Here is a 14,783-nt window from a genome sequence, read left to right on the forward strand (position 1 = left end):
CACTGAAGTTGGATCAACCTGTAACTTCATTTTCCACTTTGCTTTTGAGCATCATTCCAACTCCAGACCTCCCTGGGATATTAGTTGTGATTTATGTTGATCATTTTTAGGTTTTATTGTTCTCAACACATTCTACTATGTAATGAATAACGATTTACAACTGGAATATTTCATTCAGTGACATCTGGTATGTGGGATTTCAGTGTTCCCTTTATTTTTTTGGAGCTGTGTGTGTGTGTGTGTGTGTGTGTGTGTGTATATATATGTGTGTATATATATATATGTATGTATATATATATATATATATATATATATATATCTCTTGGTGACCTTTATATTATACTTTAAGACCTTAAATTATAGGACTCTTTTATAGGTATTTTTAGGCACCAGGATATGTGGCTGCATTGTGCCTGGTCTCCGCAGTATGGTGGTCCCCCAGATGGTGGTCGAACTTTAGCAAGGTGCATTCTGGGAGTGACCCCAGCAATCTGATCATGGCCAGGGAACTTTTATTGTATTCTGATCGTGTGGCTGGGTATCGACTTCACCAATTCCAATACTGTTCACTGAAACACTTAGGAAAACCTCACTCACAAGGTTGTGGGTCCTGAGACGACCCCCATAAAGACTTCCCTGTGGAGCCCACCCAGACGTTCATTGTTGTGCAGGTCCCTAGAAGAGAGGAGAGAAGGGTTCAGATGCTGGAGCTGCTTGTGGTTTAGGCACAGTCTTCTGCAGGAGGAGTGTTACTGGGTGTTACCAGCTGGCTCTCGCTTCACACAACTTGTTGAAACACATGCAGAGGTTTTCCAACATTTTGTGCCTGTGACAGAGCCCACAGCCGAGACTTGTGACACAGACCTCGGACAAGAACCTGCACATATTCCCGCCATCTCTTGCCAATGAGTGTAACAGTCTGGATGGCTAATCTCCAGAGCCCAGCACAAAAGGGGTTACCTGGCTCAGCAGCAGCGGAGAATTGCTTAGCGTGGGAAGAAGGAAACTTACAAAACCCCAGCAGCCTGGCAAGTGGATCTCACAATCCTTTCCCTGCGTTTTAATGAGCCACCTACACCCTGTCCTTCCCTGAGATCTGCACTCTACAAAATGTCTAATGTTCTTAGGCTGAACAAATAAAAACGCCAGAGCCGAGGTTCTGTTATTACCCTCCACCCTTATATTGTGGGTGCCAGAGTGACCATAGAGTGAGAGCCATTACTGTGAATGGATGGGAAAATGAGGGGTTGACAAGTTCATCATGGGAGACACATCAGCACGATGACCCACAACACCATAAACTGCACATATTCTCGTCCTGGAGTAACAGCGATCGCCCCATGGTTATAACGGCTCATTGATGCTCGCCACCACTTAGACTCTGGATTTCTTCCAGCTCTGATGTAAAATTTAGCCAGTGATCCCACAAGTCATTCATAATTCTCTATGGGAATCCATTGCCCCCAACCACTAAGTAATGCAGGCGAAAAATACCTATATCCATCATGGTCAAGAAAGGTATGAATGCAAGGCGTGGGGATCAACCATAGAACTTTCTCTGTATTGATTAATCTATAGGAAGGAAGATAACCTTTGATGGATCAGTCAACCCAGTCTGCGGGTGGTCAGACAGATCAGAACTTTATGGGTATGTGCACATGTTGCGGATTTGGCCCTGCAGATCTGCAGCAGTTTTCCATGCGGTGTACAGTACCATGTAAACTTATGGAAAACAAAAACTGCTGTTCACATGCTGTGGAAAAAAACGTGCGGATTTGCAGTATTTTTTTTCTGCAGCATGTCAATTCTTTGTGTGGAACTGCAGCGTTTCTGCACCCATTTACTTCCATTGTGTCAGGCCACTCCGCAGCAAAACCGCAGATGTAAAAAAGATCTGCAGTTTTGCTGCGGATGTGGGTGCGAGAAACGTTGTGGCCCGAGAGGAGGGAAGTGTGTGGGCGGAGACTATGTGCGTGTCTGTGTGTGCGGGTGAGGTCTGCGTGTCTGTGTGCGGGGTCGGCGGGGATGTTTGCAGGGCTCTCCGGGGTTCTGCCGGGGCTGTGTCAGTGTGTGTGTGTGTGTGTGTGTGTGTGTGTGTGTGTGTGTGTGTGTGTAGGCTTCGTCCGATGGGACTACAAGTCCCATCCGGCTATGCCTGCTACAGTGACAGTGATTGACACTTTAGCTAATGATAGGACTGTAGTAGTCCCATCATCCAGCTAATGTGTTGAATGTAAAAAAAAACATACAGTACATACGTATATAGTTCATACTCACCATCTACACCTAATCCTGAAGTCCTCGGTCACCTGAAAAAAAATTAACATAATAAACCAACAAAATACTCCCTGTGTCCGATGTAACCCAGTTAATACGACTGTCCCACGACGATCTCCCGTGGAGAGCTGTCACATCAGCTGATGCGACCGCTCTCCAGGGGCTCCAGGATACAATGATAGAAGGTATCCTTCAGCACTGTATCCATCCGCCGCTGTGAGTACAGTATAGTTCATACTCTCACGTGTGGCACAGCTGCGTGGGAAAATACCCACGCAGCATTGCCATAAAGCGAGACAATGATCTAAAGTGATGCACTGCAGGTGCCATTGTCTGCTGTCAGTGTGTCACTGCAGGTCTATAGAGCTGTCACATCACCTGATGTGACAGCTCTATAAGGGAGATTGTCATGGGACACTCGTTATTAATTGGACTGCGTTGGACAGGGAGTATACGGTTGGTTTACTAGGTTTTTTTGCTGGCGATCGAGGGCATCACAGGAATTAGGCATGGTTGTAAGAATGGTGAAATTAAGAATATTAAAATACTTTTTTCTGGCTGTGTCTTTTTTTTAAAAAACTCTTTCACTACTATAGGATTAGTAATGGATACAGGGCCGGCTCCAGGTTTTTGAGGGCCCCGGGCAAAAGAGTCTCAGTGGGCCCCTTTAACACATACCATGATTTATGATGCACAGATACGGCAGAGAAATATAGGTATAGTACAATGCCAGATTTCACTTCTTACATGAGTGATAGCTATTGTAAATTCTGCAGTGTATATATACAGGACAGGAGGAGTGGTACTGTACAGTGTATATATACAGGAGTGGTACTGTACAGTGTATATATACAGGAGGAGGGGTACTGTGCAGTGTATATATACAGGAGGAGCGGTACTGTGCAGTGTATATATACAGGCGAGAGGTACTGTGCAGTGTATATATAGAGGGGAGTGGTACTGTGCAGTGTATATATACAGGACAGGAGGAGAGGTACTGTGCAGTGTATATATACAGGACAGGAGGAGTGGTACTGTGCAGTGTATATATACTGGACAGGAGGAGTGGTACTGTGCAGTGTATATATACACAGGGGAGAGGTACTGTGCAGTGCATATATACAGGGGGAGAGGTGCTGTGCAGTATATATATACAGGGGGAGAGGTGCTGTGCAGTATATATATACAGGGGGAGAGGTGCTGTGCAGTATATATATATATACAGGGGGAGAGGTGCTGTGCAGTATATATATATACAGGGGGAGAGGTGCTGTGCAGTATATATACACTCACCGGCCACTTTATTAGGTACACCTGTCCAACTTCTTGTTAACACTTAATTTCTAATCAGCCAATCACATGGCGGCAACTCAGTGCATTTAGGCATGTAGATATGGTCAAGACAATCTCCTGCAGTTCAAACCGAGCATCAGTATGGGGAAGAAAGGTGATTTGAGTGCCTTTGAACGTGGCATGGTTGTTGGTGCCAGAAGGGCTGGTCTGAGTATTTCAGAAACTGCTGATCTACTGGGATTTTCACGCACAACCATCTCTAGGGTTTACAGAGAATGGTCCGAAAAAGAAAAAAAATCCAGTGAGTGGCAGTTCTGTGGGCGGAAATGCCTTGTTGATGCCAGAGGTCAGAGGAGAATGGGCAGACTGGTTCGAGCTGATAGAAAGGCAACAGTGACTCAAATCGCCACCCGTTACAACCAAGGTAGGCCTAAGAGCATCTCTGAACGCACAGTGCGTCGAACTTTGAGGCAGATGGGCTACAGCAGCAGAAGACCACACCGGGTACCACTCCTTTCAGCTAAGAACAGGAAACTGAGGCTACAATTTGTACAAGCTCATCGAAATTGGACAGTAGAAGATTGGAAAAACGTTGCTTGGTCTGATGAGTCTCGATTTCTGCTGTGACATTTGGATGGTAGGGTCAGAATTTGGCGTAAACAACATGAAAGCATGGATCCATCCTGCCTTGTATGGAGCATGTTTGGGATGTGCAGCCGACAAATCTGCGGCAACTGTGTGATGCCATCATGTCAATATGGACCAAAATCTCTGAGGAATGCTTCCAGCACCTTGTTGAATCTATGCCACGAAGAATTGAGGCAGTTCTGAAGGCAAAAGGGGGTCCAACCCGTTACTAGCATGGTGTACCTAATAAAGTGGCCGGTGAGTGTATATATACATACAGGAGGAGAGGTGCTCTGCAGTGTATATATATATATATATATATATATATATATATATATATATATATATATATATATATATACAGGGGGAGAGGTGCTGTGCAGTGTATATATATATATATATATATATATATATATATACACAGGGGGAGAGGTGCTGTGCAGTATATATACAGGGGGAGAGGTGCTGTGCAGTATATACAGTGGGGCAAAAAAGTATTTAGTCATTCAGCAATAGTGCAAGTTCCACCACTTAAAAATATGAGAGGCGTCTGTAATTTACATCATAGGTAGACCTCAACTATGGGAGACAAACTGAGAAATAAAAATCCAGAAAATCACATTGTCTGTTTTTTTATCATTTTATTTGCATATTATGGTGGAAAATAAGTATTTGGTCATAAAAAAAATTTCATCTCAATACTTTGTAATATATCCTTTGTTGGCAATGACAGAGGTCAAACGTTTTCTGTAAGTCTTCACAAGGTTGCCACACACTGTTGTTGGTATGTTGGCCCATTCCTCCATGCAGATCTCCTCTAGAGCAGTGATGTTTTTGGCTTTTCGCTTGGCAACACGGACTTTCAACTCCCTCCAAAGGTTTTCTATAGGGTTGAGATCTGGAGACTGGCTAGGCCACTCCAGGACCTTGAAATGCTTCTTATGAAGCCACTCCTTCATTCCCCTGGTGGTGTGCTTTGGATCATTGTCATGTTGAAAGACCCAGCCACGTTTCATCTTCAATGCCCTTGCTGATGGAAGGAGGTTTGCACTCAAAATCTCACGATACATGGCCCCATTCATTCTTTCATGTACCCGGATCAGTCGTCCTGGCCCCTTTGCAGAGAAACAGCCCCAAAGCATGATGTTTCCACCACCATGCTTTACAGTAGGTATGGTGTTTGATGGATGAAACTCAGTATTCTTTTTCCTCCAAACACAACAAGTTGTGTTTCTACCAAACAGTTCCAGTTTGGTTTCATCAGACCATTGGACATTCTCCCAAAACTCCTCTGGATCATCCAAATGCTCTCTAGCAAACTTCAGACGGGCCCGGACATGTACCGGCTTAAGCAGTGGGACACGTCTGGCACTGCAGGATCTGAGTCCATGGTGGCGTAGTGTGTTACTTATGGTAGGCCTTGTTACATTGGTCCCAGCTCTCTGCAGTTCATTCACAAGGTCCCCCCGCGTGGTTCTGGGATTTTTGGTCACCGTTCTTGTGATCATTCTGACCCCACAGGGTGGGATTTTGCGTGGAGCCCCAGATCGAGGGAGATTATCAGTGGTCTTGAATGTCTTCCATTTTCTAATTATTGCTCCCACTGTTGATTTCTTCACTCCAAGCTGGTTGGCTATTGCAGATTTAGTCTTCCCAGCCTGGTGCAGGGCTACAATTTTGTTTCTGGTGTCCTTTGACAGCTCTTTGGTCTTCACCATAGTGGAGTTTGGAGTCAGACTGTTTGAGGGTGTGCACAGGTGTCTTTTTATACTGATAACAAGTTTAAACAGGTGCCATTACTACAGGTAATGAGTGGAGGAAAGAGGAGACTCTTAAAGAAGAAGTTACAGGTCTGTGAGAGCCAGAAATCTTGATTGTTTGTTTCTGACCAAATACTTATTTTCCACCATAATATGCAAATAAAATGATAAAAAAAACAGACAATGTGATTTTCTGGATTTTTATTTCTCAGTTTGTCTCCCATAGTTGAGGTCTACCTATGATGTAAATTACAGACGCCTCTCATCTTTTTAAGTGGTGGAACTTGCACTATTGCTGAATGACTAAATACTTTATTGCCCCACTGTATATACAGGGGGAGAGTTGCTGTGCAGTATATATATATACAGGGGGAGAGGTGCTGTGCAGTATATATATATACAGGGGGAGAGGTGCTGTGCAGTGTATATATACAGGGGGAGTGGTACTGTGCAGTGTATATATACAGGGGGAGTGGTACTGTGCAGTATATATATATATATATACACTGTGTTCCAAATTATTATGCAAATTGGATTTAAGTGTGATAAAGATTTAATTGTTTTGTTTTTCAAATAAACTCGTGGATGGTATTGTGTCTCGGGCTCAATGGATCACTGAAATCAATCTTAAACACATGTGATAATTGGTTTTCCAGATGATTCTAATTAACCCCTTCACCCCCAAGGGTGGTTTGCACGTTAATGACCGGGCCAATTTTTACAATTCTGACCACTGTCCCTTTATGAGGCTATAACTCTGGAACGCTTTGACGGATCTTGGCGATTCTGACATTGTTTTCTCGTGACATATTGTACTTCATGTTAGTGGTAAAATTTATTCGATATAACTTGCGTTTATTTGTGAAAAAAATGGAAATTTGGCGAAAATTTTGAAAATTTTGCAATTTTCCAACTTTGAATTTTTATGCCCTTAAATCACAGACATATGTCACGCAAAATACTTAATAAGTAACATTTCCCACATGTCTACTTTACATCAGTACAATTTTGGAACCAAAATTTTTTTTTGTGACGGAGTTATAAGAGTTAAAAGTTGACCAGCAATTTCTCATTTTTACAACACCATTTTTTTTTAGGGACCACATCTCATTTGAAGTCATTTTGAGGGGTCTATATGATAGAAAATACTCAAGTGTGACACCATTCTAAAAACTGCACCCCTCAAGGTGCTCAAAACCACATTCAAGAAGTTTATTAACCCTTCAGGTGTTTCACAGGAATTTTTGGAATGTTTAAATAAAAATGAACATTTAACTTTTTTTCACACAAAATTTATTTCAGCTCCAATTTGTTTTATTTTACCAAGGGTAACAGGAGAAAATGGACCCTCAAAGTTGTTGTACAATTTGTCCTGAGTACGCCGATACCCCATATGTGGGGGTAAACCATTGTTTGGGCGCATGGCAGAGTTTGGAAGGGAAGGAGCGCCATTTGACTTTTCAATGCAAAATTGACTGGAATTGAGATGGGACGCCATGTTGCGTTTGGAGAGCCCCTGATGTGCCTAAACATTGAAACTCCCTACAAGTGACACCATTTTGGAAAGTAGACCCCCTAAGGAACTTATCTAGATGTGTGGTGAGCACTTTGACCCACCAAGTGCTTCACAGAAGTTTATAATGCAGAGCCGTAAAAATAAAAAATCATATTTTTTCACAAAAATGATCTTTTTGCCCCCAATTTTTTATTTTCCCAAGGGTAAGAGAAGAAATTGGACCCCAAAAAATGTTGTGCAATTTGTCCTGAGTACGATGATACCCCATATGTGGGTGTAAACCATTGTTTGGGCGCATGGCAGAGCTTGGAAGGGAAGGAGTGCCATTTGACTTTTCAATGCAAAATTGACTGGAATTGAGATGGGACGCCATGTTGCGTTTGGAGAGCCCCTGATGTGCCTAAACATTGAAACTCCCTACAAGTGACACCATTTTGGAAAGTAGACCCCCTAAGGAACTTATCTAGATGTGTTTTGAGAGCTTTGAACCCCCAAGTGTTTCACTACAGATTATAACGCAGAGCCGTGAAAAAAAAAATTTTTTTTCTCTCAAAAATGATTTTTTAGCCCCCAGCTTTGTATTTTTACAAGGGTAACAGAATAAATTGGACCCCAAAATTTGTTTTCCAATTTGTCCTGAGTACGCTGATACCCCATATGTGGGGGGTAACCACTGTTTGGGCGCATGACAGAGCTCGGAAGGGAAGGAGCGCCATTTGGAATGCAGCCTTAAATGGATTGGTCTGCAGGCGTCACGTTGCATTTGCAGAGCCCCTGATGTACCCAAACAGTACAAACCCCCCACAAGTGACCCCATATTGGAAACTAGACCTCCCAAGGAACTTATCTAGATGTGTTTTGAGAAATTTGAACCCCCAAGTGTTTCACTAAAGTTTATAGCGCAAAGCCGTGAAAATAAAAATTCTTTTTTTTTTTCACAAAAATGATTTTTTAGCCCCCAGTTTTGTATTTTCACAAGGGTAACAGGATAAATTAGACCCCAAAAGTTGTTGTCCAATTTGTCCTGAGTACGCTGATACCCCATATGTGGGGGGGAACCACTGTTTGGGTGCATGACAGAGCTCGGAAGGGAAGGAGTGCCATTTGGAATGCAGCCTTAAATGGATTGGTCTGCAGGCGTCACGTCGCATTTGCAGAGCCCCTGATGTACCCAAACAGTACAAACCCCCCACAAGTGACCCCATATTGGAAACTAGACCTCCCAAGGAACTTATCTAGATGTGTTGTGAGAACTTTGAACCCCCAAGTGTTTCACTACAGTTTATAACGCAGAGCCGTGAAAATAAAACATCTTTTTTTTCCCACAAAAATGATTTTTAGCCCCCCAAATTTTTATTTTCCTAAGGATAACAAGAGAACTTGGACCCCAGAAGTTGTTGTTCAATTTGTCCCGAGTACGCTGATAACACATATGTTGGGGTAAACCCCTTTTTGGGCGCACGGGAGAGCTCGGAAGGGAAGGAGCACTGTTTTACTTTTTCAACGCAGAATTGGCTGGAATTGAGATTGGACGCCATGTCGCGCTTGGAGAGCCCCTGATGTGCCTGGACAGTGGAAACTCCCCAATTCTACCTGAAACCCTAACCCAAACACACCCCTAACCCTAATCCCAACGGTAACCCTAACCACACCCCTAGCCCTGACACACCCATAATTCTAATCCCAACCCTAATCCAAACGTAAATGTAATCCAAACCCTAACTTTAGCCCCAACCCTAACTTTAGCCCCAACCCTAACTTTACCTCCAACCCTAGCCCTAACCCTACACCTAACCCTAACCCTAAACGTGACTGAAATACATGGCACTGAAATACGTGGCACTGAAATACGTGGCACTGAAATACGTGGCACTGAAATACGTGATACGTGGCACTTAAATACGTGGCACTGAAACACGTGGCACTGAAATACGTGATACGTGGCACTGAAATACGTGGCACTGAAATACGTGGCACTTAAATACGTGGCACTGAAATATGTGATACGTGGCACTTAAATACGTGGCACTTAAATACGTGGCACTGAAATATGTGATACGTGGCACTTAAATACGTGGCACTGAAATACGTGGCACTGAAATACGTGGCACTGAAATACGTGGCACTTAAATACGTGGCACTTAAATACGTGGCACTTAAATACGTGGCACTGAAATATGTGATACGTGGCACTTAAATACGTGGCACTGAAACACGTGGCACTGAAATACGTGATACGTGGCACTGAAATACGTGGCACTGAAATACGTGGCACTGAAATACGTGATACGTGGCACTGAAATACGTAAATAGGTGGCACTGAAATACGTGGCACTGAAATACGTGGCACTATGACTATCAGAAAATGTTCATTAAACGGTTAGGGGTGAGGTTAGGGGTAGAGTTAGGGTTAGGGTTTGGATCCCTTTATCACCTTGATGGTGGTGGGTGGCTTTTCAGTGTGTTTTCTGTTTTTTTTCGATAAAAATGCATGCGTTTTTAACGCAAACAAACGCATGTGCTTAAAAACGCAAGAAAATACTGCAGGTTGTATTTCTGAAAATGAACGCATGCAGAAAAAAACCGCATGCGTTTGAAAATGCGACCAAACGCGTACAAAAAAAACGCATGCGTTTTCAATGTTAAATATAGGGAAAAAAGCATGCGTTTTTTTGTGCAAAAAACGCTGCAGACAAAAACGCAAGTGTGAAACCAGCGACGCTTTTTATAGCAAAAAAGTTTTTGCGTCTCCACATTTTGAGACCTATAATTTTTCCACATTTTGCTCCACAGAGTCATGTGAGGTCTTGTTTTTTGCGGGACGAGTTGACGTTTTTATTGGTAACATTTTCGGACACGTGACCATTTTTTATCGCTTTTTATTCCGATTTTTGTGAGGCAGAATGACCAAAAACCTGCTATTCATGAATTTCTTTTGGGAGAGGCGTTTATACCGTTCCGCGTTTGGTAAAATTGATAAAGCAGTTTTATTCTTCGGGTCCGTACGATTACAGCGATATCTCATTTATATCATTTTTTTATGTTTTGGCGCTTTTATACGATAAAAACTATTTTATAGAAAAAATAATTATTTTGGTATCGCTTTATTCTCAGGACTATAACTTTTTTATTTTTTTGCTGATGATGCTGTATGGCGGCTTGTTTTTTGCGGGACAAGATGACGTTTTCAGCGGTACCATGGATATTTATATCAGTTTTTTTGATCGCGTGTTATTCCACTTTTTGTTCGGCGGTATGGTAATAAAGCGTTGTTTTTTGCCTCGTTTTTTTTTTTTTATCTTACGGTGTTTACTGAAGGGGTTAACTAGTTTTATAGGTTGGGTCGTTACGGACGCGGCGATACTAAATATGTGTACTTTTATTGTTTTGGTTTTTTTATTTAGATAAAGAAATGTATTTATGGGAATAATATATATATTTTTTTTATTATTTATTTAGGAATTTTTTTTTTTTTTTACACATGTGGAAAAATTTTTTTTTTACTTTTTTACTTTGTCCCAGGGGGGGACATCACAGATCATTGATCTGGCAGTGTGCACAGCACTCTGCCAGATCTGCGATCTGCTGTGCAGGGCTGCAGGCTTACCAAGTGTCTGCTCTGAGCAGACACTCGGTAAGCCACCTCCTTCCCTGCAGGACCCGGATGCCGCGGCCATCTTGGATCCGGGACCTGCAGCCAGGAAGGAGGTAGGAGACCCTCGCAGCAACGCGATCACATCGCGTTGCTCCGGGGGTCTCAGGGAAGCCCGCAGGGAGCCCCCTCCCTGCGCGATGCTTCCCTATACCGCCGGTACACTGCGATCATGTTTGATCGCGGTGTGCCGGGGGTTAATGTGCCGGGGGCGGTCCGTGACCGCTCCTGGCACATAGTGCCGGATGTCAGCTGCGATAGGCAGCTGACACCCGGCCGCGATCGGCCGCACTCCCCCCGTGAGCGCGGCCGATCGCGTATGACGTACTATCCCGTCGGCGGTCATACGGTGTTATGACCCCAATGGCGAGGGTCTCAGAGGAACAAGTAAGTCTGCGAAGTACAAAAATCCAGCTCATAGGGCAGTGGTAACTGGGTTGACCATATATCTACTCCTAACGCCAACACTAGAAGTAGCCGGGGAACATGCCTACGTTGGTCGCTAGATGTCTCGCGCCAGCCGGAGGACTAACTACCCCTAGAAGAGGAAAACAAAGACCTCTCTTGCCTCCAGATAATAGACCCCAAAAGTTGGATACAAGCCCCCCACAAATAATAACGGTGAGGTAAGAGGAAATGACAAACACAGAGATGAACTAGGTTTAGCAAAGAGAGGCCCACTTACTAATAGCAGAATGTAGTAAGATAACTTATATGGTCAACAAAAACCCTATCAAAATTCCACACTGGAAATTCAAGAACCCCCGAACCGTCTAACGGCCCGGGGGGAGAACTCCAGCCTCCCTAGAGCTTCCAGCAAGGATAGGATACAGATTATGTACAAGCTGGACAAAAATGCAAACAAAAACAAATAGCAAAAAGCAGACTTAGCTTAATCTAGCAGGAACCAGGATCAGTAGACAAGAGCACAACAGATTAGCTCTGATTACAACGTTGCCAGGCATTGAACTGAAGGTCCAGGGAGCTTATATAGCAACACCCCTGAACTAACGGCCCAGGTGAGCATACAAGGGATGACTGACGTACCCAAAGTCAAATCACTAGTAACCACTAGAGGGAGCCAAAAAGCAAATTCACAACAGTACCCCCCCCCTTAGTGAGGGGTCACCGAACCCTCACCAAGACCACCAGGGCGATCAGGATGAGCGGCGTGAAAGGCACGAACCAAATCGGCCGCATGCACATCAGAGGCGACCACCCAGGAATTATCCTCCTGACCATAGCCCTTCCACTTGACCAGGTACTGAAGCCTCCGCCTGGAGAGACGAGAATCTAAGATCTTCTCCACCACGTACTCCAACTCGCCCTCAACCAACACCGGAGCAGGAGGCTCCGCAGAAGGGACCGCAGGCACAACGTACCGCCGCAACAAGGACCTATGAAATACGTTGTGAATGGCAAACGACACCGGAAGATCCAGGCGAAAGGATACAGGATTAAGGATTTCCAATATCTTGTAAGGACCAATGAAGCGAGGCTTAAATTTGGGAGAGGAGACCTTCATAGGAACAAATCGAGAAGACAGCCATACCAAATCCCCAACGCGAAGTCGGGGACCCACACCGCGGCGGCGGTTGGCAAAACGCTGAGCCTTCTCCTGTGACAACTTCAAGTTGTCCACCACATGACTCCAGATCCGCTGCAACCTATCCACCACAGAATCCACCCCAGGATGGTCAGAAGGCTCCACATGTCCCGAGGAAAAACGAGGATGGAAACCAGAGTTGCAGAAAAATGGCGAAACCAAGGTGGCGGAACTAGCCCGATTATTAAGGGCAAATTCAGCCAACGGCAAGAAGGTCACCCAATCATCCTGATCAGAAGAGACAAAACACCTCAAATAAGCCTCCAGAGTCTGATTAGTTCGCTCCGTTTGTCCGTTAGTCTGGGGATGAAAAGCGGACGAAAACGACAAATCAATGCCCATCCTACCACAAAAGGATCGCCAGAACCTGGAAACAAACTGGGATCCTCTGTCCGACACAATATTCTCAGGAATGCCGTGCAAACGAACCACGTTCTGGAAAAACACAGGAACCAGATCAGAAGAGGAGGGCAGCTTAGGCAAAGGGACCAAATGGACCATCTTGGAGAAACGATCACATATCACCCAGATGACAGACATGCCCTGAGACACCGGAAGATCAGAAATGAAATCCATAGAGATGTGTGTCCAAGGTCTCTTCGGGACAGGCAAGGGCAAGAGCAACCCGCTGGCACGAGAACAGCAAGGCTTAGCTCGAGCACAAGTTCCACAGGACTGCACAAATGACCGCACATCCCTTGACAAGGAAGGCCACCAAAAGGACCTGGCCACCAGATCTCTGGTGCCAAAAATTCCCGGGTGCCCTGCCAACACTGAGGAATGAACCTCGGAAATGACTCTGCTGGTCCATTTAGCAGGCACAAACAATCTGTCAGATGGACAAGAGTCAGGCCTACCAGCCTGAAATCTCTGCAACACACGCCGCAGATCAGGAGAAATAGCTGACAAGATAACTCCTTCCTTAAGAATACCCACAGGTTCAGCGACTCCAGGAGCATCAGGCACAAAGCTCCTAGACAGAGCATCGGCCTTCACATTCTTAAAACCTGGTAAATACGAGACCACAAAGTCAAAACGGGAGAAAAACAATGACCAGCGGGCCTGTCTAGGATTCAGGCGTTTAGCAGACTCGAGATACATCAGATTTTTGTGATCAGTCAAGACCACCACACGATGCTTAGCACCCTCGAGCCAATGACGCCACTCCTCAAATGCCCACTTCATGGCCAACAACTCCCGATTGCCCACATCATAATTTCGCTCTGCCGGCAAAAACTTCCTGGAGAAAAAGGCACAAGGTCTCATAGTAGAGCAACCAGGGCCTCTCTGCGACAAAACGGCCCCTGCCCCAATCTCCGAAGCATCCACCTCCACCTGAAAGGGAAGTGAGGTGTCAGGTTGGCACAAAACAGGCGCCGAAGTAAACCGGCGTTTCAACTCCTGGAAAGCCTCCACGGCAGCAGGAGCCCAGTTAGCTACATCAGAGCCTTTCTTGGTCATATCCGTCAATGGTTTAACAACGCTAGAAAAATTTGCGATAAAACGACGGTAGAAGTTAGCAAAACCCAAGAACTTCTGAAGACTCTTAACTGACGAGGGTTGAGTCCAATCATGAATAGCTCGGACCTTGACTGGGTCCATCTCCACAGCAGAAGGGGAAAAAATGAACCCCAAAAAGGGAACCCTCTGTACACCAAAGAGACACTTTGAGCCTTTAACAAACAAAGAATTTTCACGCAAAATCTTAAAAACCATCCTGACCTGCTCCACATGCGAGTCCCAATTATCAGAAAAAACCAGAATATCATCCAGATAAACAATCAAAAATTTATCCAGATACTTCCGGAAAATGTCATGCATGAAGGACTGAAAAACTGAAGGTGCATTAGAGAGCCCAAATGGCATCACCAAGTACTCAAAATGACCTTCGGGCGTATTGAATGCGGTTTTCCATTCATCGCCTTGCTTAATGCGCACAAGGTTGTACGCACCACGAAGGTCTATCTTGGTGAACCACTTGGCACCTTTAATCCGGGCAAACAAGTCTGACAACAGCGGCAAAGGATACTGAAATTTGACAGTGATCTTGTT

At 44.5% G+C, this 14,783-nt stretch overlaps 1 protein-coding gene across 5 annotated transcripts in view; it reads right to left on the reverse strand.

Annotated features, from left to right (window-relative positions):
* TSHR (thyroid stimulating hormone receptor) overlaps positions 1 to 14,783 on the reverse strand; it is a 127,836-nt gene that overhangs the window by 15,835 nt on the left and 97,218 nt on the right. For all 5 annotated transcript variants that reach the window (XM_077267448.1, XM_077267451.1, XM_077267449.1 and 2 more), the window contains one exon: positions 598 to 675. In XM_077267448.1, the coding sequence (XP_077123563.1) occupies positions 598 to 675 (78 nt within the window). The remainder of the gene's footprint in view (positions 1 to 597; positions 676 to 14,783) is intronic.

Source organism: Ranitomeya variabilis, chromosome 1, assembly GCF_051348905.1.
Source record: "Ranitomeya variabilis isolate aRanVar5 chromosome 1, aRanVar5.hap1, whole genome shotgun sequence".
Classification (NCBI taxonomy): Eukaryota; Metazoa; Chordata; class Amphibia; order Anura; family Dendrobatidae; genus Ranitomeya; species Ranitomeya variabilis.